The sequence below is a fragment of the Emydura macquarii genome, unplaced genomic scaffold (genome assembly GCF_026122565.2).
Source record: "Emydura macquarii macquarii isolate MOO-44397 ecotype Brisbane River unplaced genomic scaffold, CSIRO-AGI_Emac_v2 contig_2321, whole genome shotgun sequence".
NCBI lineage: Eukaryota > Metazoa > Chordata > Testudines > Chelidae > Emydura > Emydura macquarii.
In genome coordinates, this window is record NW_027132458.1 from 891415 (window position 1) to 917308 (window position 25894).

General features: G+C 39.1%; 1 protein-coding gene across 4 annotated transcripts in view; it reads right to left on the bottom strand.

Annotated features, from left to right (window-relative positions):
- MYRIP (myosin VIIA and Rab interacting protein) overlaps positions 1-25894 on the bottom strand; it is a 338330-nt gene that overhangs the window by 5943 nt on the left and 306493 nt on the right. For all 4 annotated transcript variants that reach the window (XM_067560853.1, XM_067560851.1, XM_067560850.1 and 1 more), the window contains 2 exons: positions 7958-8152; positions 481-642 (listed from right to left, as the gene is read on the bottom strand). In XM_067560853.1, coding sequence (XP_067416954.1) covers positions 481-642; positions 7958-8152 — 357 coding nt within the window. The remainder of the gene's footprint in view (positions 1-480; positions 643-7957; positions 8153-25894) is intronic.

A 25894-nucleotide genomic window follows, 5' to 3' on the forward strand; every position in this document is an offset into this window, starting at 1 on the left:
GGTACAATGAAACAGCTCAAAAGTTTGTCCTGAACAGAGATAGTAAAATCAGCACAGGAACATTGTATGGTTGCAGTTCTCTCATTCTGGTTTACGAACGCCACCTGATTTAGTTTACTGCACAAAGACAATCTTTGCTGAATACGAAGATGTAAAGCACACTGTCGATGGAACTTGGGCATGGGTGTTTTGCCAACTGACAGTAATAGAAGGATCAGATCCAACATGCCTGATCCAGTCCTGCATATCTATTTGTGATGAAATATGGCCCAAGTAACACATACCCTGCTTAACTGTCATTGTATGGATGCATTTTTTTGGGTTATTAAAAGAGAAGTCCAGCATCCATGTGGGTACAGACAGAATCTGTATAATGGTGGTGATAATCTTGAAAAAGTGAAATATTAATATATAAGGGTTAAGCATGACAGTACAATACTGTATTGCCTTTCAAAATAGGAAGGTAGTGAATTTCCTCACCTGAAGCTCTGCATGATGAACCTGTGCTGCTGCTGTTGCTACCTGATCCTCCAGATCAGCTAGTTCCGATTCTGCTGTAACACTGTTGATTTTGCGTGCTGCATCCTCTAACTCATTCAGCTGACCCTCTAATCCATACACAGTGCCCGCTGTCAGGTATACCTAAGAATCCACATCATGGAACAGAGTAAGTCAGATTGGTTTATATTCATGCTGTAACTCAAAGAGACCAAAGACCATTGGCAGCAAAAGATGAAAGCCAAACCCCCCCCTAGAACACAAGACCCCAAAAAGCTTTCCATGCACCGCAGTAGTTATGAAATACATCTAGTTGGAAATTTATTTTTCCCCTGTGGAAAATTTCACCTTTTTGGTGACATCAAAATTGAAAACTTTAGACTGAAAATGAAAATTTTGAATGGGAAATGCCTCAATGGTGCCTGATGGGAGTTGTATATTTGGATACCTCGTGACCCCATTTTCCTCTATGTGCAAGGCTATCTACCCAGCCTACATCTCCAATTATGCATCACAGTTTCCCCATTTGCAAAGCCACAATGGGACATCACAGAAGTCCTGGCTATGGTGGATCATGGGAGATGTAGTGTGACTGGGGAATTCCGCCCATAGAGGAGAATGGGGGCAGGAGGCAGCTAAACTACAACTCCCATGAGGCACTACAGTGGTGTTTTGAAATAGAATTTTTTTCAGCCAAAAACTGAAAACATTTTGGTTTTCAGGTGTTCAGTTTTTTTGATGAAAAGTTGCAATTTTTAGCACAAAATGACAAGTTAGTTAAACAAAACTTTTATCAAAAACCCAATTTTCTGTCAAAAGCAGTTTGGCAAACTGGAAAACTTTCAACCAGCCCTTTTAGGAAATAACATTATCTATACATTGAAATTTAAAATAAAAAATGCCTATACACAAAAATCAAGGCGCTCTGACAATTAAAATCACAATCCACATATCCACTCAGCAGAAAATCAGAACTTAGATCCAGTAAAATAAATTAACTTGACAATTAAGGCAGCAGAGTATACCCCATCCCACGCCATCCAAGACCCATACCTATATCCCTCTCTGCAAGCCTTTGCAAACAGATGGAGGTTTGCAGCATGTCTTGAAGGTTCAGCTATTTTGGTGCAAAGTGGGAGGGGCAAGTTCCATAGCAAAGGGCCCCCTCCCAGAGAACATTCTGCTAGCAGCTCCCTCTCTTTTGTAACATGGGGATTCCCAGGTCAAGTGCTCTTGTTGACTGCAACAGTGGCAAAAGAAAGAGGAAGATACTCAAGCAGGCAGATTCCTATTCATTTCAAGCTTTATATCTTAAAACCAATACCATGCATTATAGCTGGAGATCAAGACAGGCAGTGAAGATCTCGGACACTGGCGTCATGTGTTCCCATCAAAACACACCACTTGCTAAATGGGTTACCACATTCTGCACTAGCTTCCATTTCTGAATGACTCTCGGGGACACTCCCATGCACAGTGCATTCAGCAGTCTGACAGTAGGGAGATAAAGGCATGGATAATTGTCCTTAATTATAAGACATTTGGGATAAATAAACGTATCGCTACAATTCTGTCAGAACTGATTTTAAAAAGATTCTCCCCTGCACAGCAATCTCAGCTATTTTCTCCTTGCAGGTAGGGAGAAACCTCTGACAAACAGTTAATTTCCTACCCAACTACTCAGAGCGATCATCCACAGTACACAGCGGTGTAAATACGTTCTTTCATCTTATGAAGGGAACCAGGTATGTTGTAAAGCAGTTGGGTTTTCTTGGCAGGGCATATGCGTCCACCACTTAGTGCTCTGCTTAAATGTCTGACAGTCCGTGTGATAATATTGCATCTTTTACCCCTTGCCTAAATAACCAGCACACAACCCCAGCAGTGACCATTGTTGCACAGCAGAAAGAAACTGAAGAATTCTGCCAGATATCTCAGTAAGCCCGAATGTTTAAATTGTTACAAAAACACCCTGCAGCTGGCTTCCAGGCCCTGTAGCTGAGCACTGTGCAGGCAGGGAGAAGAATCTCCAGGGGACACCCAACTTCACCTCACCGCATCACCACTCCAGCACACCCCACACAAGTCCTCAACCCAGTAGCAACAGCCCCACTGCTTACAAAATGCTTGAGTTTCAGCCTGTGTTCCATATCCCACAACCCTTTAATACAGTCAGTTGGGACACCATTTTGAGGCCATTTTGTGGGTCATGAACCAAAAGTGTTGGAGAGCCACTAGATTAGCTGTTATCATTTCCTAATTATTTGCACTAGAGTGTGTTTTCCTTAAATCAAAATCATTTAAAGCCCCCATAAATAAGTAAATGAGACATCTTGAATGTTTTAAGAGTACAAGCCTATATTTTATTTTATTACACGTAGGTGACCATGCTGCTAATCTAATACACTCTGTTTTGTACTAAGTGGGACCCTGTCTACACTTACCTCTGGGATTCGGCGGCAGTCTACGGGAGTTACACAAGCTACGCAAAAAACTTGCATAACTCCCGCCGACTTCTGGGCTCCTCTTCTGCATGCCGTCTTCACTGCACTGCGCCAACTGGAACCGTGTCCCCGTCGACACAGCGCTACACCACTTGTGAAGGTGGTCTTAGTATGTCAATTTCTGGTTCGACTGAGCGGGTCTGCACTGATCACTCAGTCGATCCAGAGAAATTGATCTGACGGTGGCGAATTTGCCGCCGTCAGTGTAGCCATAGCCTGAATCTCCAAAATAACAAGTTTTAAAACAGAGGATAAATCCTTGAAAAAAGTGGTTTGCTGCAAAGAAGTGGTCTTCCTTAACATCTTTGTTGAAGCACTTAAGACATAAAAGGATGAATTAAAGATGAAAATTCCAATTTAAACAAGAATTTCCATGCTTTGGTGGGTTTTAAACATTTTTTTTCCTTTCAATACAATTTGTTTGTGGTGCAACATTTGCAGCACGGTAATTTTTGCTTAAAAAGAGACTATATCTGACTTCTCTTCTGCTAAATACATCCATGCAGCTCACAAGAGGAGGAGGAGGAAAAAGGAAATATTTAATCAGCAAATCCTTCAGAAAGCTGAAGAAAAGGTTCATTTAATTGTTATGGCAAAGTTCACTGTACTATAGGTTACATTTTTCACAAGGAAAAAATGCTTATGAAAAACAGAAAACATTTTTCACAAAGTTTTCGTAACTCCTCCACCCCCCAACTTTTGTTGAAATTTCGTTTCACTGCAGATTTTCTAGTCCGTTCTAACAGGGAGTGTTTCAAAGAGTAGGCAGGCATCCAAACCCCATTCATTTTCAATAGGAGTTGGGCAAACTCTTCTTTGTGCCTTTAAAAATCTCCCCCTAACTTATTTATCTATCTATCTATAAATTAAAATTTATGAGACGAACTCAGCTGTAAGTTAGCAGTGTGCAGCTCCCACTGAAACACGCATGAGGCTGTTCCCATGTGTCTTGCAGAAAAATGTGCCCTCTATTCTCCCCTTTGATTCATATACATCATGTTAAGGAGAGTTACTCATAATGGACAAAATCTTGAAGTCTTCTCAGGCACAGATCAAGTGCAGAGGAAATCCCGTATGTGCAGATCTGCTCACAGCAGAGGTGCTGGGACAATTTGTATAGCGGGGGTGCTGTGAACCATTGAACAAACTGTAAGTCCTGTATATGATGGAAACCACTTCAAGCCAAGTGTTGCTGCTGCACCTCCAGCACCCCTAGCTCCCAGCTGCACCTGAGGAGATGAATCAGCTGACTTCGTGGCACCAGTCCTAGATTTGCAGATGGCTCATCACAAGTCTGCACATGTATACATGGAGGGTGAAGTCAATGGAGGTTTTGACTCTGATTTCCATAGGCCAGGATTTCACTTGGAGAGGGAGAGGATGGACTGAGAAAGGGGATAGTGTGCATTATCCCCCCCCTTGCAGCCTGCATGGCTTCTGGAGGAAAGTGAAATCAGGCTGAGGTTGTATGCCTCTCCTGTGGAGCCATTGTGTGCTGGGGAACCCCTCCTAGAGGAAAATTCTGGGGAGTGCTGCAAGTGCAGGAAAGCTCTGATATCATGACTGGAGTTGTACTGCCACAAAGCAGGAAAGCCACAGCTGATGTGAATGCACAAGGCCGTGTGCCCCAAGGGATCCCAAAGGCCCAGGAGGATCTAGGGGGATCCTCTAGGAGTTTAAGGTTGGAGGTCACTGTTTGTTCCCTGGTGGGTGGCAGGGGGCAAATTCAACCCACCGGATAAAGAATGGGGAGGACATTTTTCAAACTGGCATCTTTTTTGGGCATGGAACAATCTGGCTTTCAGTTTTCACTCTGTTCTCATTCTCCCAGTTACTGGGACTGCACATAGGCAGGGGGGTCGGCCCACTGGAGGATCCCAGTGCAGGGATTAAAGCTTACATTTTAAAATATTGCAAGTGACTAAAGTGTCTCCATTTCTTGACACTCTAAACTTGCTACTTCATTGCACTGATTAATGCACTATAAAATCAATAGAACGCTGGCGGGAAACTGATTTAAGGACACTGAGGCAGCTCAGTTACACATGCTGTAGTTTAGTTTAATTTTCTAGCACCCTTTCAAATGCATGCAAACCAAGAAGCATGGTAGGGGTGAAATTCACCCTGTTGCAGAAGGCAACGAGGAGGCTCTTTACACCACCTAAGTTCAACGGTTGGGCTGCCCAGGGGGAGCAACTACACAGGGCCTTTTTCACCCTGGAGGAACTGTTCATGCCAACCTCAACCCGCAGGGTGAGGGTATGTCTGCACTGTCGCTGGGAGCGAGCCTCATACTTGCGCTAGCTGGGCTTGAGCCAGTGGAGCTTGAGCTAGTGCATTCATAGCAGCAATATGGACCTTCCGGCCTGTGCTGGAGCTTGGGCTCGGAAGCCTATGAGGGTCACAGAGCCTCTGCCACAGAGCTATTTTAGCACACTGTCATGGCCCTGCTAATACGAGTCTGTACGCCCAGGCTGGGAAGCTCACTCCCAGCTGCAGTGTAGACATATCCATAGATGGCAGCCTTGGCAAGCAAGGTGGGGACCAGTCAGAGGAATATGTCCTGGGATCTGGTGAGCTCAATATCCTTTGCAAGTGATGCTAATGGGCAGCAGCCACTATGCCAGATTATTGGCAAGAAAAGCAGCTATAGGATATGGAATAAAACTCCAGAGCTCTGTGGCTTGGTCCCAGACCAGAACGTGGGTGGTAGATTTAACTTTTATTTTCATTTATTATTTGTATTATCGGAGCCCCAGCCAGGGACCAAGATCCCCATTATGCTAGGTGCTGTACAAACATATAGCAAAAAGACAATGCCTGCCCCCAAAGAATTACAATCTAATGTGGATGAAGTGATTTCATCCACTGGCAGGAACTTCTTTATGGATGTTCAGATTGCAAGTAAAACAGGTGTCTATTTCCTTTTATTGTTATAATGGGAGAGTCGGGCTTCTTATTAAACTTTAAAAGTCACTAAAGAGGAGAAAATAGTTTAAATATCAGCTAAGTAACACTTAGAAGAAGATTGAGAGGCATGAAAGAACTGTTAGTTCCATTAAGGATGCACCAGAATGCTTAGTTAATGATGACTCACAAATACTTTTTCAGGGAAGATCCTGACTGCGAGACCTAGGCTGGGAAGAAGAATGACTGGGGACAGAAGCCATCTAAACAAAGCCTGTATCTTGCTAGAGTATGTTTTAGAATTTTAGATGTGTGTTTTCACTTTTATTTGCTTTAAACCTTTCTAACTGTATTCTTTTTACTTGACATCATGTATCCTATGTCCTATAGTTTAATAAATTGGTTTTATTTTTACTGTAAACCAACCCAGTGCTGTGTTTAAATGAAAAGGTGCTTTCATGTAGTTAAGTTAATAACCTGGTGGGTTTTATGTCTTTAGAGGAACAAATCAACCTTATTATTTCTCTGAACTGTCCAGGAGAGGGCTGGACATTACAAAGCACATAGTATGGGGAAAATTCAGGATATGGAGTTTATTGGGAACACCCTGCAAGTACTAGCCAAGGCTGGTGGAAGCCAGAGTGTGACAGCAGTGTTGCTGGCAGGCTGCTGAACCAGGGCTGCAGCTATACACAGATACCCAGGGTGTGATCTGCACGTTGGTAGGCTGACTGTGAGCATCCCAGGCTGGGAGCTACAGCAGCAAGGCATTGTAAGGACCCAGGGTTGCAGGACAAGTGGTGACACAACACCTTGCTGGTCTGGATTTCCCTCTGAATTCTCTCACGGGAACCCAGCAGCTGGAGAAGAACTAAGGGGGAAATGGGCTCTTTTACCCTCAAGCCACAGAGAGTTGGCTCCAGAAGTGCTCTGACCACAGGAAGAAGAGGGAAATGCAGAATGAACAGATTGCAGTAGGACATAGCTGAGCAAGGGAGACCTTCTTCTTGGGATCTCAGTCACTTGACGTCATCAGCTCCCAGCTTCACTGAACATTTAAAACTTTAGTAAATGACATCATCATCTGGACTGCAACTGCAGGGGACTTGTTGCGAGTTAGTAGGAACCTGCTGGGAGGGAAGTGTGGCCATATGTGCTCCTTGCCCCCTCACTCTCCCAAAAACCCAGCAGACAACATTTCTCACATCTCCCCACATACAGCACAGGAAGTGATATGAGCCACTGATGTCCACTGGTGGCTTTTGGAACTCTAGTTCTGTCAATTGATTGATTAGTTCACTCACACTCAGGGGTGATGACAGAGCCTGGGCAGAAAGGGAGAGGCAGTTGAGCGAACGTTTTCTTCAGGTAGATATGAGATCAGGAGGAGGGAGGAAAAAAAGAAACATTGGAACTGACCTCTACTAGGCAGAAGGGCAGTTGGGAGCATATTATAAAGCTAAAAGAACTAGCAAAATGTGCCAGTCATCACCCTGCCCACTCAATTCTCTCCCACCACCCTTCATCTGTTTTTGTCTTCTTAGACTGGCAACTCAGTGCGAGGACTGTACTTTCCCATAAGTCTATACAGCACCTATCACTTTGTTGGCACTCCTGTAACACACACAATAATATTTTGAACCTATAAATGCTGTAGATGCATTGTCTGAAGAATCCATTTGAAGTGCATGGAATAGTTCAGGATTATCCCATAATAGCAAGCCACTCCATAGTTGTATAACTCAGGCCACCACATGACCTTAAGGGATTAAGTTTCTTTTTTGGAGTAAGATAATTTTACAATCTCTATAAAACCCAACATATGATGAGTTTGCTTCTTTTATTATGAATGTTTTCAAACCTGAATTAAAAAAAAATAAATAAATAAAGGAGCTGGTGAGCCTTTCAAAACAAGTTTGTTTGTTTTTTTAAAAGCCCACAAAATTAATACTAAACATGCTGTTGCTTAGGTTACAACACACCACATGCCACTTTTTCCCCCTGATGAAGACAATTTGTTATATTTGATATCGATATCACACACTTACATTTTCTTCCAATGCGGTGACCTGTTCATCGAGTCTGACAGGGTCTGTACCGAATGGACATGCTCCTCTCCCTCTGTCAGGAGTATCTGCTGGGAAATCACAGGGGCCAGTGGATTCTGCTATCAGTTCCTCTGTGGCATTGATGACTTTTAGGACCTCTGTAGATATGTTGCAGAGAGAGACAGCAGAGTACTTCTGTTTTGTTACAAGAATAGACAGGGATAAACAACAGCATTATGTTAGCATGGAGATTTAATTACGGTAAGAGTGTCTTATTTGTAGGTTTTCTTTAAACATGCCTTGTAAAGAATACCTAGGTGGTTCATGTGAACAAAGGAGAGGGTAAGCTATATGTTTTAAATAGTCAAAAAAATTCAACCTCTATTCCTAAATGAGTACAACACGCAGCACTCCCTTTGAAATCAATGGGAGGCATATGCACCTATTTGGTGGCAGAATATATAATCAGATTTTAAAAACTTGCCCCCACACAGGTTTTAGGTACCTGCAAATAACTGGGATCATTAATTTATGGGCCCACATGGAATAAACAAACATCTTTCTTACTGTACCCACAAATGAAGAAGTGCCATTTGACCATGAAAATAATAGTTTTCTAGAAGCTGTACCATCAATTATTTGTCTACCACCCAAAAAAGAGGCTGAAGTAAGGACACTTTAAAAATCAGGATCAAAATGTTTAACTTCCCATTTGTCTGCTTCCTATATTTACTAAATAAATTACTTTAACTAGCATGGAAAATTGTATATTCTCTCCAACCCTGTTCTACCATCTGTTTGTGCATTCAATGTACCTTATTCTGATTAGTTTTACATTGGTTTTAGACCAATTGTAACTTCTTTGACAGCAATAAGGTTACACCTGATTTACACCAGGATAAGAGGATAATCAGGACCAGTGAGGACAGGAACTAAATCCAAGGTTGTAAATGCTTAGGGCTTGATGTAAAGCCCACTAAAATCAATGCAGATATTCCCATTGACTTCACATGGAAGCACATGGGAATACTTCAGTGCAACTACTTACAGGAGTAAGTGTTTGACGGGTCAGCCCTTAAATGTAATTATTAATTCCCAATCCTGCAAACATTATGCATGCGTGTTATGGGACCCCTCATGTGTAAATTTACCCACATGCAAAGTGTCTGTAGCATAAGAACTAAGGATGGTTACGTAGCGGAAGTATTTAATCCACTGACTTTACATTTTTAAAAACATATTTACATGACTGCCATTTATTACAAGTAATAAAATTTAAAAGTATGTCCTTTGGCCACATTCAATGGGAAATTGCAGAAATAATTTTCTTTTGTTCCTTTCAAACTCTGGTGTGGGTAAGTTACAGTAACTCTTATGCTATTTTGTTTTTTGTTGTTGCTAAACTAGCTATACGTTTTTTTATAAAGCACCCTTATCTAAATGTCAGATAAGGCAATTATTGAAAATCTGCATTTCTCCAGGCCATGTATGGATTCATTATCCCTTGTACAAATAAATCAAGTAATCATTAGTACTGTTATTCAGTTAAATTACAAGGAAAAATTAGAGGCCTGAGATAAAAGAGAATGAGAACAAAAGCAAAACCAGAATGTTAAAGGGTCACAGGTCTGCAGGTTTTCAGGGAGGCGAGAGAGAGTCATTAACAAACAGGGTAAGGACTCTTTGTACAGAGCGGAAATACTTGAATCTCAAAGAGTTACCTACACCTCTCTTATGATCCTAGTGTTTTTTCCATTTATTTTTGGAAGTACCATTTAGGTTAAAATAGATCAATAATAATATAAGAGGGAGGAGGAAATCAATGTTACTCTGCTTTTATTATTTGCCTTCACAAGCACCTTTTCTTGTTCTATCCTATTAATTAAGACAAAAAAGTATTCTGTACAGATGTCTTGAATTTTCTTCAAAGTATGCGGTATTGACATATGTTCCAAGAAATTGCAGATTTGAATTCAGTGTTTATTTTTTCGTAAATCCGTAGCACTTACTGCTATTACAGATCATTTATAAAATTCCAGCTCTTTAGAGTTTTTCAGTCCAAGTTTCTGAGAGCATATCTACATAGGGATAGTGACTAGAACAGCTATTCTGCAATAGCTCTTCTGGAATAGCTCCCTGTGTGACCACTATTATAAATGATAATACACTATTACATAATTATAATAAAAGTGTCTTTTTCTGATTTAGCTTAATCTGTTTCCAAAGTGCATTAAGCTAAATTGGAAAAAGGCACTCACTGTGGAATACAAGTATCCAACACAAGCCCCAAGAAATCAAGATTTGAAGCAAAACACTTATGTACTTGTTCAGTACATTACAGACCAAAAAAAATTCAAGGAAAGAGATATTCATGTTAGGATTTTCTAGACTTCTGAGAAAAGTCTTAATGTCAGCGGTAGTTCTGCTGCTTTTAAAACTGTAGATCTGCCCCCAAAATCAGAATATCCAAAGTTGCAACAAAACCTGGAAATTGAAACTAGTAATGAACATTTAGGATGTGTGACAGAATCTGTGAATATATCTTCAGAATGCAGTAGTTGGACAGAGGAATAATAGTTTCTGTAGCTTCCTATTTTTCTCTAGAAGGTCATGGAGAATCTACTCACGCAATGCTGCAATATTTGATTCCAAAGAAATGATTACATGTAAACAAAATCTGCTGCCCTTTAAATTAAAATATTTCTGAATATTACATTTTCTAAAACTTTTAAAAAACAATAATTCAGTTCAGAGTCTCAACTTCCTGAAAATGTCCCAGTGAAGGCCATTTAAAATTCACCTTTCTCCTGGCCTGCATTTTGAAGAAAAGTGATGGTAAGCTTTAATAACTGCCGAACAGAGATATCAATACCAAATTTTAGGGAGTTTAGAGCCCCTTGCGAGCTCTTAGGCCTGAACTGGAAATGCTCCCCACTTGATCACATTTTTCTTCCCTTTTTTGAGCAACTACAGAGCTGGTCAAAATGATTAAAGTTTCAAATTTCCACAATTGGGGCAGAGGGTGGGTGGGTGGGATGTGGGGGGAGGTGTGTGAATACCCAGGAAATTCTTTTGTTTAAATGGTCACGACATCTTATTCCTAGTTTTTTGACCAGCTGTTGCTGTTACCTATGAAAAGTAGTTCCTGGGGCTTTCTCCTGACAGCTGCAGGAGTTGGACAGCAGGAGGCAGCTCATCAGCTCTCATTGTGAGGCAGCAGGAAACTCTGCTAGGCTCCCTGCAGCTGGTAAGGACTGTAGCCGGTAAGAGTGGAGGGCGACTCTAGATCTTGTGTTAATGAGGGGCAAGTCAGACATGAATAATCTTCCCCCATCAGAATATTAACAAGAGAAGAGACACCCCTGAGATCCAGAGATAAACAGGCAAGGGATTCAGGGTCCTTCTCTTCTCTAGAGATCTACCAGCCTGGGGTCACTGAGAGTTGTTAGCGTCCAGCATCAATCACTCGCTTTAAAACTTCTCTGTGTGAGAGGGAGTCGAAGCAAGAGGGACCAGGGAGGGCAAAGTTCTATTTCTTTTTTAATTAATGGTGGAGATATCTGATCAATTTTGATGGGACCATATCTACAAGAAGAAAAAATAATAATGAAATTACTGCTCACAGAATGATGCTGTTATCAGTAAAGGCCATTTACTGTCCTCAATCGGTGGAAGAAACAGTGTTGTCAATGGAAGTTCCATTCATGGACAGTGCAATAGCAATATTCTCAATCTAGCAGTACTGTGTATTATGGAAGTGTCACTCAAAGTTCCACAGTTAAGGTTGCACTTGAAGCAGAGATTCGACCTCTTTTTTTATATATGAAGAGTACTGCATATCCTCCTTAAAATTACAATTCTTCCCCTTGGACACAGAACAAATGTCTTGATAATTAAGGAAGCTGACAGGAGCAGCAGCTGCTTGATGAAGGCCCTGATCCTGCAAACACTTGAGCATGTGCTACACTTAAAAACATGTGAGTAGTCTCAATGAAGCCTAGTCTACACTTACCCGGAAATTTGGCGGCAGTCGATGGGAGTTACGCAAGCTACTCTGTGTAGCTTGCATAACTCCTGTTGACTTCGTAACGTCCCTTTAGCATGCTGTCTCCACTGCGCTGCACCAATGGGAAATGCATTCCCGTCGATGCAGCGCTACAATTTGCCACCGTCAGTCTGTACATACCCTGAAACCAATAGGCGTAGTCGTGTATTTAAAAGTAAGCACATTCATATGTATGTTTACAGGACCAAGGGCTGACTTACTGCTGATATTATAAAGCCTGATCCAAAGGCCACTGAAGTCAAGAAGGGTCTTTACATTGACTTCATTGGTTTTGGATCATGCATTAAGATTGTAAGCTTTTAGGGGCAGTGACCATATCTTCTTATGTGTTTGCATAATGTCTACCAATCCTGATCTGAATTTCTAGGCACTAATGTAGTACCATTCAGTACCATCATGACAAGAAATGCTATTTTTTATTACATTGCATTTATACATGGCTGAGGATTTTACTAAGGAAGGGAAAGATGTCTGAACATTACATAGAATCCTCAAACACCGCATGATCTCTGGACACACTGGGCCAAATCCTCAACAAAGCTATATTGATTTACACCGGCAGAGGATCTGGACTGTAATCACCAATGTATTATCTAAGAGTGAATATTGTAGGGGTGCCTTTGAGATTAGTTTCCTTGTAAAAAAAATATTTAAAAGCTATGGGACACAATAACAATCTCCTAAAATTCATAGACACATATCCAGCAAAGCCATGTTTGTAGGTGGACATTTCAAACTGAAAAAAAGCCCTCTTAGCTGACATTTATTATATGCCTCATTCATCTTACCACTGAAAGAAGGGCCATCATTACCTCCTACAGGTGATTCAAAAAGACAGCCATCACACCATGATAAAGTTTCTCACATCTGCCTTGTCTCAGTTAAATAACTAATAAGGATGAGACAGACATGTAGGCAATCTGTATTATAAATATCTTGAACAGAACAACTAAACACGACCATACTTTGGAAGTATCAGGACAGATTCTGATCTCAGCTATTCTGGTATAAATCTGGAGTAACACCACTGATTTCAACTGATCTCAGTGGAATTACTCTAAAATTTAACTGAAATCAGAATTTGCTCCACTGTGTTTGAGATCTTTTAAGACTTAATGAAAGAAGGAAAAAAAATAACAGGCCTTGATATGTTCTTTTGCTATAATTAATGTCCACATTTACGATATTGCAACTTTTTATTGTATTTTTAAATGGATAGCAAGGGCACTCAGAGATCTGGATGGATGTTCATTGGTGAGGAGTTTTAAATCTAAAGAAATCATACAATATATTTAAAGAAAACAATAGAATCAGCATCTAATTCTTAGGCCATTTTTCATCTTTCTTTCAATTTGCAACAAGACACGGAAAAGGATCCCTGTATATTAGATATAATTTTTCAGTAATGTAGGTAGTTCTTGCTAAGTTTTAATAATTTTTCTCTCTCCTGTGCTGTGCTTTGTTTTGTTCTAAAGGATCTGCTACAGATAGGCTGTGTCTTAATTTATTCACAGAATGTGAGCTATGGTGTGGGAACTGTTGCATAGTAAAGGCAGGAGCGAGGGACATCTGGAAACACATTTAGCTACAACAAAAGTGCTTTATTAGAAATAACCCAGGAATGACATTGATAGACAACACTACTTCTGGGTGTAATGAGACTTACAGTATTAACCCTTCAAGTACTTTCCAGAAAATCTCAACTCTGAGTTTCAGAAGCACCCTTCCTGAACTGTGACCATTTTTTTTTTAATCATCATCAACTTCTAATACATGTTAATATCAAAAATCCCAGAGTGGTTTAACTATAATCTTTATCTAGAGGACAAAGTAGACTACCTAAACCTCTGAGCCATCTGAGAGGATAATTCTACCCCAAAGTCATTTGATTCTCTGGTAATGCTCCATGATTCTTTCTTCTCTGGCTCTTCATGTTTTCTTTCCCTTGGCTTTAGACTTGGCCTTTTCCTCTTCTTTGAATTTAGACCTGTATTTCTCCTTATTCTTCTCTTTAACTTTCTACTTATCCTTTTTCTTCTCTTAGACTTGGGGCCTTTTTGCTGCTTTTTTTTTTTTTAAACTTGGAATTTATCCTCTTTCAATCCTTGGATTTCAGGCTTCTCCTTTTTATTCTTTTATTCTTTGTTTTTGACTTATTTTCTCTTCTCTCATCATTCTAAAGCTCCACATTACAACTTTGGTCAATTTACCAGGACTCCTGGGTCTATGGAAAGGAAGCTCAATTTTCTGAACCGCAGCAACTGCAGTTTGTAAACTTTTTAGTGAGTCAGTTTGTTAAAAACTCAAAGTGGGATGCAAATTATTGCCTGGGGCTTCCAATTTGTGTCAACCCAATGAGTTACTCTGCTTTCATCTGCCACAAAATTGAATGCTTTTTTAGGTTTCAGTCTGTTTGGCTGGTGTCAAAGATCTCAAGTTTATGTGGTGAACTTTTAAGTTTGCTGCTGTTTCCCCTACAGAGCTACTGCCTATCTACATACTGATGGTGGCAAATTCACCGCCCTCAGATTGATCTATCTGGATCAACCGAGTAGAAGTGAAGACGCGCTCAGTCGAGCCAGAAGTTGATTAAATTAAACCACCTCCTCAAAAGGCGTAGTGCTGTGTTAACGCAAATTCATTTCCCGTTGGCGCAGCACAGTGCAGACGGTGCGCTAGAGGAAAGTTACAAAGTCAACGGAAGTTACGCAAACTACTCTATGTAGCTTGCGTAACTCCAGTCAACTGCCGCCAAATTTCTGGGTAAGCATAGACTAGGCCACCATCATAATCATCAGTAAATTGCTTCTCACTAAGATATAACAGCAGAGGAGATGAGATGTCATGGCCAGTCTTGCCTCAAAAAGACATCATCAGTCTTGTCTTATCTATGGTGAACAATTCTCCAAATTATGTCTTCTTCCCTTTCTCTGTTTTTTTTTTCCCACTGTGGATTGCTTCCAATTTACAAGATGGTTTCTGTTGGAAGAGGCTTTCACCTTGCTTTCTCTCCTCTCCTTTCCCTAACCAATTAGACTGTTAGAAAGCTTTCAAAACATACAATCTTGACCTTTCTTTTTAGAAGTGCCACATTGTGAAATTCTGTAGCACAGCATTGGCTTCCTGTGTGAAAGCTAATAAATAATGGAAACAAACCAGCAGTAAGTAGCACCACAAACATATCATTAGGACAAAACCAAAACAGTGCCATGATCCAGACAGCTGTGAAACAGCAAGCATGAAAGTCCTCACTTATGTTCCAGTTGCTCAGGACATCTCTGTATCAGGTTTTCTTTTTCTGAACTTATGTACATTATGATCAATGGCTCTTAGAAGTGCTCTGCATTATTTGCACTAATCTTTTCTCTTTGTTTTCCTTATATTTTGACCCAGCTGCTAGTATTTTTTTCACTTTGCTACCATACTGTCACTGGCAGAGGCGAGGGCGGAATCTTCCGCCTCCAGTACAACCATCTCTCCTTAAACCAACATCACAGCTGTGATTTGCGATGCAACTGAGGAAATTTCACATCAACTTTAAGCTCAGGAAATGGACAAAGGAAGAAAGTTTCCATCACTAATGGCCTTGACAGTATTGACCATATTCTTCATCACCGTTAGCGCAAACATTACCAGCTTCATTCTCAAGTTGCTCTATCACACTTTCAGCAGTGTGGCTGTTCTGTAATCAATATCTGTTGTCTTAATATTTAGAGAAAGAAAAGTTTTGTTTTGTAGTGTGTGTAACCCCACTGGGGTTTTGAAAGCATGGTCTCTTTAAAACCTCATACGAAGGCAGAGGAAGGTCTTCTTGTTCCAGGGGGAAGGGAGTGGAGACAGGGAGAGCGACAGGGTATGTGTATCTGGAGCTCCAGACAAGATGGCTACAGTGATCAGGCCCTCACATAGTGAATCAGCTGAGAACCTGCCTGAAGTCTGGGAGGGACAGAGCGGCTGACCAGGGATGCCCCAGAACAGGAGCCAAACTAGGCCAGGGAGGAATCACTTGAGAAGGACAAACGAGCTGCACTGATTATCACTGTCACCCGGAGCTGTATGGGGCCATGAGTACTGGGACTTGTAACTTTGCATTGGAAATATGGAGAGAGGTTGTAGCCAGTTGTGTGGAGAGATTATTGCTCTGTGTGGGTTTGCAGAGAGCAAGAGGGCACCGGAGGGGTTTAATGGGGAAAGTTCATTGGTGTCAAAGATAACCAGGGGCACCCAAGACTCACTGCCAGACTGGAACTCTGCCCAGGATTCCTAAACTCTGGGCTAGATGCATTGCTTAATGTCTGCCATTTTATATAGTGGTACCACTGGGCCCGTGGGTCCTCGTGTTGAATGTAACCCTGTTTTCCCGCTCCCCCTATCGATTTTTCTCCATTCATCCCTCTGTAAATAAATATTTCCCTTTCCTATATTCATATTCCAGTGTGTGTCTGTGCGTGTTTACTCTGGGAGGTTTGGAACAGGTGCCCCTAGGGGGAAAAGGAATTTCCCTGTTGCACTCATATGCGTGCCTGTTCTTGGCCAGAGCCACCGGCAGAGTGGGACCTAGAGTTACATATAGGTCATGGATTCATAGATTCCAAGGCCAGAAGGAACCAGAGTGATCATCTAGTTTGACATCATTTATAACACAGGCCAGAGAACTTCCTCAAAATAATTCCTAGAGCAGATCTTTTGAAAAACAGCCAATCTTGATTTAAAAATTGCCAATTAATCATAATCCACCACAACAGTTGGTAAACTGTCCCAATGGTTAATTACCGTTACTGTTAAAAATGTACCCTTTATTTCCCATCTGAATTTGTCTAGCTTCAACTGCCAGACATTGGATCAGTCATCTACTAGACTGAAGAGCCCATTAGCAAATATTTATTCCCCATGTAGATACTTACAGACTGTGAAAATCATCTCTTAACCTTCTCTTTGTTAAGCGAAATAGATTGAGCACCTTGAGACTATCACTATAAGGCAAGTTTTCTAATCCTTAATCATTCTTGTGGCTCTTCTGTGAACTCTCTCCAATTTATCAACATCCTTCTTGAATTGTTGGCACCAGAACTGGACACAATATTCCAGCAGCGATCACACTAATACCTAACACAGAGATAAAGGAATCTCTCCACTTATACTCAAATTCCCCCTGATTACGCATCCAAGGATTGAATTAGCCCTGTTGGCCACAGTGTCATACTAGCAGCTCATGTTCAGTCTACTATCTGCCACGACCCCCAACTCTTTTTCAGAGTCACTGCTTTCTAGGATAGAGTCCCCCATCCCGTAAGTATGGCTTGCATTCTTTGTTCTTAGATGATGTATACATTTACATTTAGCTGAACTAAAACACATTGCTTGCTCCCAGATCACCATGCGATCCAGACTGCTCTATGTTATTGACTTATCCTCCTCATTATTTACCATTCCTCCAATTTTTGTGTCGTCATCTGTAAACTTTATCCGTTATGATTTTACGTTGTCTTTCAGGTCATTGGTAAAAATGTTAAACAGAATAGTGCCAAGGACCCCACTAGAAACACAGCCGCTTAATGATGAGTCCACGTTTACAATGATATTTAAGAACTATCAGTTCACAAGTTTTTAATCCATTTAATATGTCTTGTTAATTTTATATCATTCTAGTTTTTTAATCAAAATGTTGTATGATACCAAGTCTAAGTACATTTCATCAACACTATTGCCTTTCTCGACCAAACTTGTAATCTCATGAAAAAAGAGATCAAGTTGGATCTACATATCTGATTCGCCTGTTGAGAGCAACACGATTCAAAAGATTTTACACAAAGATATGTGGGAGCTCATTCCACAGCCTTGACCAGATCCCCAAGGAAGCTCTATCTTTTGCACAGATGAGATTTGCCTTTGTGGTGGATAGCTCCATTGTGTTTAAGGAACAGAGTTGTTCACCACAGTCCTCATCTGGAGTTTCAGGTGATCTTTTAGGTATCCTGGGCCAGATCATTTTGTGCCATGAAGAGAAACAGAGAGATCTTGAATTTGACTTAATATTCTATGGGAAGCCAGTGGGGAGTGCAGAGGATAGGTGTGACATCCCCACAGTAGCTTGTGCTGTTAAAGGATGCACTGCCACACATGTGAAAATTCTGGCATTGTCTTAACATCAGTAATTTCTTCCCCAAGGAAATCTGAACACATTTAACAGTAGAAGACAGAATTATCTTTGATGTTCTAGTCCACTGATATTCTCCAATACACAATAAAGTTAAAGAAACTTCAGTTTTGTTTTGAATTGTGCTGATACGTCTCTATATTAGAATTTAATTTTTTGTAATGAAATTAAAATGAATCACTTTCCTAATATAAGCATTGAAGCTACTACTAATTAGTTCTAACACTGGTTTCCGGAAATCAACTTGTCACAAAATAAGGAGGGAATATTTTTTTCCCCAAATGAAATATTCTGCTCTGAATTGTAAATACATATTTTTAAAATCTCATAAAATACATGGCACAAAAGATTCCATAGCTATATCTAAAAATAAACACAGGCTAATAAATATTGAATATATGGAATGAAAAGATAAGAAAAGATAAGAAATATCTTTTTACTAAAGGAAGCCAGAAAAAATTGTAGTTCAAACTGATGAACAAAATAAGAATGGCAAAATAAGTGTATAAGACAGGATGAAAAGAAAAGGCTGAGGGGTTCATTTTATTGAATTAAGGATCAACCTTTCATCCAAAATATAGGTCTCTGCTTCATATCTTATTTGTGGAACACAATGAAAATAATTTGTTTAGCTGTATATTATATGTCAGTGATTTTAGAAAAACAACTTTTATTAAGTATACCACAAAAACAACACAACACTGTAAAGTTTGGCAAATGGAAAAATTGTACTGTGTTATTCAGATACGCCAAGATTCAAATAGCACAGATCATGAAACAAACCCACATGCTGGAGGGAACAATAAAGGTTAGACATTAGCAGCAAAAAGTGGAGAAGGTCTTTTATGATTTTATATTATTAAGATCCCTACATAGTGCCTTGATTGTAAAAAACAAAACAAAACCAAAAACAAAAAAAACACGAGGGTAGAGAGACCTTTAAGCACAGTTATAGTCAGAAACTACAGTATTTCATCTCATCTAAATCTTCATTGTCTCTGTTTAATTTTTTCTGACTTTTAAAAAAAGATTTTGGTTACACTAAAAGCCAATAAATAAATGACTTTATGAAAGTAGCAATTTTTTTATTCTACATATCTGTCCTCTGCTTCTTACTTTACAGATAAAACAAGTTCTCCCTCCTGATATAACTAAGAAGGAGCAAGCTAACTACTCTTCTGCTTCATGGAGCATCAACAAATTGTCTGCTAAGTTCTAATTGAATAATCTTTTCTTTTCTACCACTGATGAGGCATGAGTGAGATAAACAAGCTTGATTTTTCAGATCTATTTTCTTTTCCAAGCTGGTAGTCAGAAAAATAATCTTGATTTGTAAAGAGAACAAATTTGCTCTGACCCTCAATATCATTTTTAGAGTCCCTTTTACTGAATAAGAAAAATGTAGACAAATAAAGCACTCTCACCTGCTGTAGTACTGAGGATAAAACCTGCAGTTTTAAATGGAGATCAAAAGCCTTTTGTTTTTCCTAGGTAGTTGGTCAGCAATTAAATAGAAAGGCAGAAAAGTTATGTTAATTCCTAAATAGGTTAAGACTACTTGTTTGTAGAGAACCATGGAATGAAGGTAAGGGATAAGATGCAAATAAATAGAAAATACAATAAAACATTATATTTTACATATATAACTAAAATATATGAAATAAAGCATTTCCTAATTCTTCTTCTTCTTTGCAAGATTCAGAGTAGCATAGCTATATTGCAAAGCGTCTGGAGTCTCATGATACTTTTTTATAATATGAAATAAACATGAAATGATGATTTGTGTCATCACTAAAGAAAGTGGCACCAGGCAAATGACTTTTGTAGTAACATTGAGAAACAAACTTGCATTCATATCTTTTGGACCCACATGACAACTCTCTGAAAACAGATTTCTGTGCTTCTTTTAGCAACAATAAACTATGCAACAAATAGTGTGCGTGATTCCAGCGTCGACAATGTTAATATGTCACTTCCTTATATCATTGTCAAGTTCTATCGGATGCTGATGAAGTAAACTCAAGATTCAAGGACCTTTTTTTATTCTTTTTGTGATAAGACAAGATCTCTTGGAGTTCTATACTTTTTCTTTTGTTATACTGTATATGTCTTATGTGTATCCAGTGCTTGTGCCTGAATAAAATTACTTTTAAATTTCCTTCTAAAGAAGGTGAGCCTTTTGTATTGGGGAATCTACAAAGATTCATATTCCTAACATGCTGTGGGGGATTACTTAGGACTAAATATTCATAGATTTTGGTTGTCCAACTTGACGTGACTTGGATCTGATTCTCAAAGGCGTTGGACAACCACAATTCCAATTGAAGTCAGTGGAGTTGTAAGCGCTCAGCACATCAATACTCAGAACCAAAAGGTGTCTCAATCTGGGCAGTCAAAATTGGGAGAACCCAATCTCAATACCCACTTTTGAAATTTTTGTCTTTTTAGAGGTTTGAAATAATTAGACTTCCTGAAACCGTAGAGTCAGCTTAGGATCAACTTCATCCTTCTAGTGGAGATAAAAACAGCTCTATGTAATTTACTTTGTGGGGATTTTGTGTGTGTCATTTTAAGCCCCAGTCCAGAGGACCACTTAAACATAGACTTAAATTTAAGCATATGTTTGAAAGCTTTGCTGGATTGAGGATTTAAAATCTAGCCCCTATCAACCATGATGAGCAATGAAATCCCCTGCTCTTTTTGGAAGACTTGGTGTTTGCCCTGGTATCCTTAGCAAAATATTTCACCCCAGACTGACATTCAGTATAGTGTGCATGAGCTGGTTGTCGTTCTCCAACGCAGAGATGGCTCCATTTCTAGGCTACTGTTTGTGAAGTGCTTTAGAATGAAAGACGATTGTCTAAATTATTAATATAATAATAATATAAATTATGATGTACAACATGCAAAAATTATTCTGTGCATAACACATGTAAGGATAAAATATTTAATAAGAAAAACTTATCACAGGGCTTGTCCACACAGGAACATTTACTGGCATAATTATACCCATATAATTATATTGCTATTATAATATCGATATAACTCCCCATATTGATGCTCTCATTCTGGAATACAATTATGCTGGTGAATTTCCCCCTGTAGCCCTCAGTTTCTGGTAGAGCACCCTTCATACAGATATTTATAAAGCTCATGGACATCTGCACTTTGAGTACATTTTTCTATTAATTTCTAAGTGGATTAAGATAATTTGGAATACGGTACTCGTATTCTGGAATAAGAACGTCCACACACAGAGTTAATCAGGACTAGATGATCCATTTTAAATTCACATTATATCTTATTCCAGATTAACTTTCATGTGTAGACAAATTCTCAATTTTAATGGGGTATCTGCTTTCTTTAAAAGAGACTGCGGCTATCAGGTTACTCCCATTCATGAGTATAAATGCTGTTCTTTGCCACAGCTCCTGGAACTTGGAAACAGTAGCTCCTCTTCAGACAAAGTCCAGGCTGGGAATGAGTTTTTCTCTGGGTGCAACATTCATGGCCCACATTTCTGCTTTCACAACCTCCCTTAATGAACTCCAGCTGTCATCTCCTCCCTCTATTACTGGGATCTTTCCACAACCTTTGGAGTGTGTAAGGGCTTTTCTCTCCCTTCCCAGGAAGTTGGTTAATTCTCACCTCCTCTTGCTGAGGGAAGGGACAATAACCCAGATGCAGTCCCCTAGGATTTTTGCCATAATAGAAAAAGATTTTAATGCATTTTTCCTACAATTATTTCTGATGTTGGTTGTTCATGGCAGTACAGTCTTATGGGCACAGTGGTTACTTTATAATAGAGAATCAAGTAATGCTGTTTTTCAAAATGCAAATGACATATTTGCGTATCAGTCACTATAAGAGATACCCACTTGAAATAGAGAATACCTATCCCTGACACATACAATATGAACGAAGAGGACACTGGCAGGTCGCACTTTCCTCAAAATATAGGCTTTGTAAATATATAAAATCGAAGATGAGGAGAAAGGTTTCCATGAAATTTAAACAGGAACATTTTAATGGAAAAGGAATTTTTACGATTGTTAGTTATATTCTGAAAAGGCCTAGCAGCTCCCATCAGGGATCCACTGTGCTAGGTGCTGTACAAATGAGTGGCAAGAAAGAGAGAGTCACTGTCCCAGACAGCTCACAATCGTGTTTCTTTTTAAACAAATCAACTTTCATGTCCTGATTCAGAAAATCATGCTTTACAAGCACTTACAACCAGAGTCCAATAGAAGACAATGGTACTTAATCTCAGGCTTGACATTAATAAGCACTTGTTTATGTGCTTTCCCGAACAGGGATGGACTTTTTCAAGAGTTTAAGTGCACTGCTCCACTGAGGCCTTAGACTGCGATCCAAACACTGAAGCATCATACTAGTGCTTAAGTAGGGAAAATTAAACTGGCTGCAAAAGTTAAATATGTTTTATGATCTAAGCTAAAAGAAATATAAGAAGTAAACAAACAAAAATAGACTTAGATGTTTAAAATTCTTTTGGTTTTAGTGGCATAAAGATGATCCATAAACAGGCCTAGAAATTTTTGTTTTTTTGTTTTTTTTTTGTTTTACAATATATGATAGTGTCTCTGTAAAATATAGCTCTTCTGATTAGTGGGGCAGAGTGTATACCAAATGTCTGGGCTAGTGTAATGCTGAGGAAATTGTTGTCAAGGACATATGATAAACTTGGAACATTACTACTCATGAAAATATAAGAGAGCTAAAATTCCCATTTTATCACAAATGTTACTTAGCCTCATATCATCAAGACTTCCATAGAATGGTTTCCTTTTTTTTTTTTTTTTTTTTTTTTTTGGTATTGAAATATTTTACTACGTTTTTAGAAGAAAAGAAGGAAAGAAGTAAGAGATAAAGAAGTAAGAGATAAAGAATAATTCCAGTATAATTTCCAGACAATCTGATTAAAAAGAGAAATGTATATCATGTCTCATTAAAACAGAACTTACGCAATGTGCTCAAAGAATGTTTGTGTATCAGAATAAATCTTCAGGTATACCACATATATCAAGTAATAGTGTCCAAGGCCAACATATTCAAACTTGTGTCCTAAGGTTAAACTCCTAAATTCTTATTTAGATATCCAAATGTAAATGACCTGATTTCAAAAGCACTGAGCACCCACCAATACTTATTGAAGCCAATACCAGCATTTCAATAGCTGGAAGAATCAGTGTTGCCAGTTCTTGCAATTATATTGCCAGTCGCTTGATATTTTGTGTTTTTCTTAAAGCATCAGCCCATGAAGTCATGGGATTATGTGAGATTTCCAGATTTTGCTTTTTAAAAAAGTGTTTAGCCTTCATGGTTGCAGAAAAAAGCTTGAAAACATGAACCCAAGAGGCTCAAAAACCAGAAAGCAAATAAGTACAATCCAACATTTATTATTTTTAATGATATCATGATTTCAAGCCAATCTCATGATTTTTGGAGCCTGAATGTTTAGGTTTAACAATACTGACAGTCATTAGCATTCACATCTATCCCCCTTCTGCCTTATCCTTCATAAACTACGTATCTCACATAGTGCCCAATTTTAAAGTAAGGATACCTAAAACAGGGTGCCGAGTTCTACCTTCAGGAGCTCCAAACAGCACTCAGTCACCCAATCACCTGCTTTAGACACATGCAGTAGGCACCACTTTCAGTACCTGAATATGAATTTGGGCACCCACTTTTGAAATCTGGGATCTCAAGTTAAGATTTTCAAAACTGGCTAGTGATTTTGGGTGCCCAACTTCAGACACCTTAAAAAGAGCTTTATTTTCAGACAGTTCTGAACATTCACCCTCTGAAAATCAGTCCCCTTTAAGGTGTCTCAAATTGGACACCCAAAATCACTAGCCAGTTTTGAAAATCTTAACTTGAGATCCCAGATTTCAGGGATCTGATGCACCAAAAATTTGAGGCACCAAAAATTTTTAGTCATTTTAAAAAATCTTGTTTTCTGTGTTTATTCCCATTGGGGATCTCCATCTACTAAGATATCTGCTATATAATTTATCTGTCAAGTGTATTGTATGAATTCAGGTTACTTTTCATCTTGGAGTTGCTGAGGCCATTGAATTTATATTATATTTTCTCAGCTTCACTATTTCATTGCAACATGTTGGTCAGCCATCTTAGTAAACAGATAGTGTCAGTTGGAAGAGAGATTAAATAACCTCTATGAAATTCTCGCCAAGAATAGGAATGAAGTCAGCTCACATTTTTATGTATAGCAAGACTTCAGCAAGTTCTGCTATAAATTCCTCTGAGGCCATGACTGTGAATAGTGTTGGGAAGTCTTGATTTATTAGAGCCAAAAGAATATCTACAACAGGCTTGGATGACTAACTCAGGAGAACCTTATTTTCTTTTAAAAGTAGAAAACCATACTTTGCTAGGGATGCTGGACATTCACTTTTTATTAATTTTTAAAGGTTTTTTCTTCCTGATGAGGTTGTATTACAGAAAAGCATAAGAATCTTTGGAATTTTTTTAAAACAAAAAATTAATTTTTTTAAATTGAAAAGTGCTAAATTAATAATAATGAATAATCCAGCATCTCTTCAGGGTTAAAATTAGAGAGGGGAAAACCCAGCCACTCATGTGGCTTTCAAGGTCTATAAACTTATTCACAGATGAAAAGTACCCCCAAAAACTACAGAGGTAAGATCTCCATCCCAAATGGCAAAGAATAATTCTGACTGTCACAAATTGACAATTCACAAATTGTCATAAAGTGATCATTCACACTGTCACAAAATTGCTTTTTGAAATGTAACTATGTTAATTACACTCAATCAATCACAAAAAAAAAAAAGCCTTGACTACAAATTGTTAGTTCCCTTTCCTCACTATATGCTGCACATGTTTCTAAAATAACCTCAGTTCCTTCTCAAAAGGTCCATAAAGAAAAGGGCAGTGAATCACAGAACACTCAGTTCCTGATACATGAAAGATATTGGTAGAATCATTGCTCATTTTGAACTTTCAGACACTGAGGAGGAGGAAGCTGAGAGTCTTCCACAGGAAACAGACACGTAGTGTGTGGCATACACCGTATCATTTGTGTGCCATTACTAACTTATCCTCGACTATTAGCATTCTTGGTCACTTGACTTTTATCATAATGTATTGTAGCTTAAGTATGCTGCTCACACACTAGAACCCAGGGATCCCTTGGTACCAACTGGCACAAGGCGTAAGAGATACATGGGGTTTACAGAGATCCCCTAGATCAGCAGTAACAGTTTACCAAAGGGTGGCATGTAATCCACTCAGAACCAGGACTTACTGATCATCATAATCATTACAAAATGTACAGATGGGTGGATAATTAAGGCGTTAGATAGTTATACTGAAAACTATGTTCTTGAGGTATGTAAGTTAAGACAGGTCACCAGAAGGTGATAAACAGGTTCTGTTCAGGAAGGGAATAGGGAACATTTATCTCTCTGGTTGGTCATTGTATATTCTGCGTCTCACAATGTAAGTCTATTGCAGTATTGAGCCTAAATGAAGAAATTGTGAATTCACATAAGAAAAGGTCTGTAGGAATAAACACAAACAGTGGGAGGGAGGGCGCATCATTTTGCCAGTAAAGGCAATGGATTTTTTGAGGTACAACTAGGGGTAATGAGATACACCAGGATCCTTCACCGAAGAGACTAATTGTCAACATGTTCTGTCTTTTGAA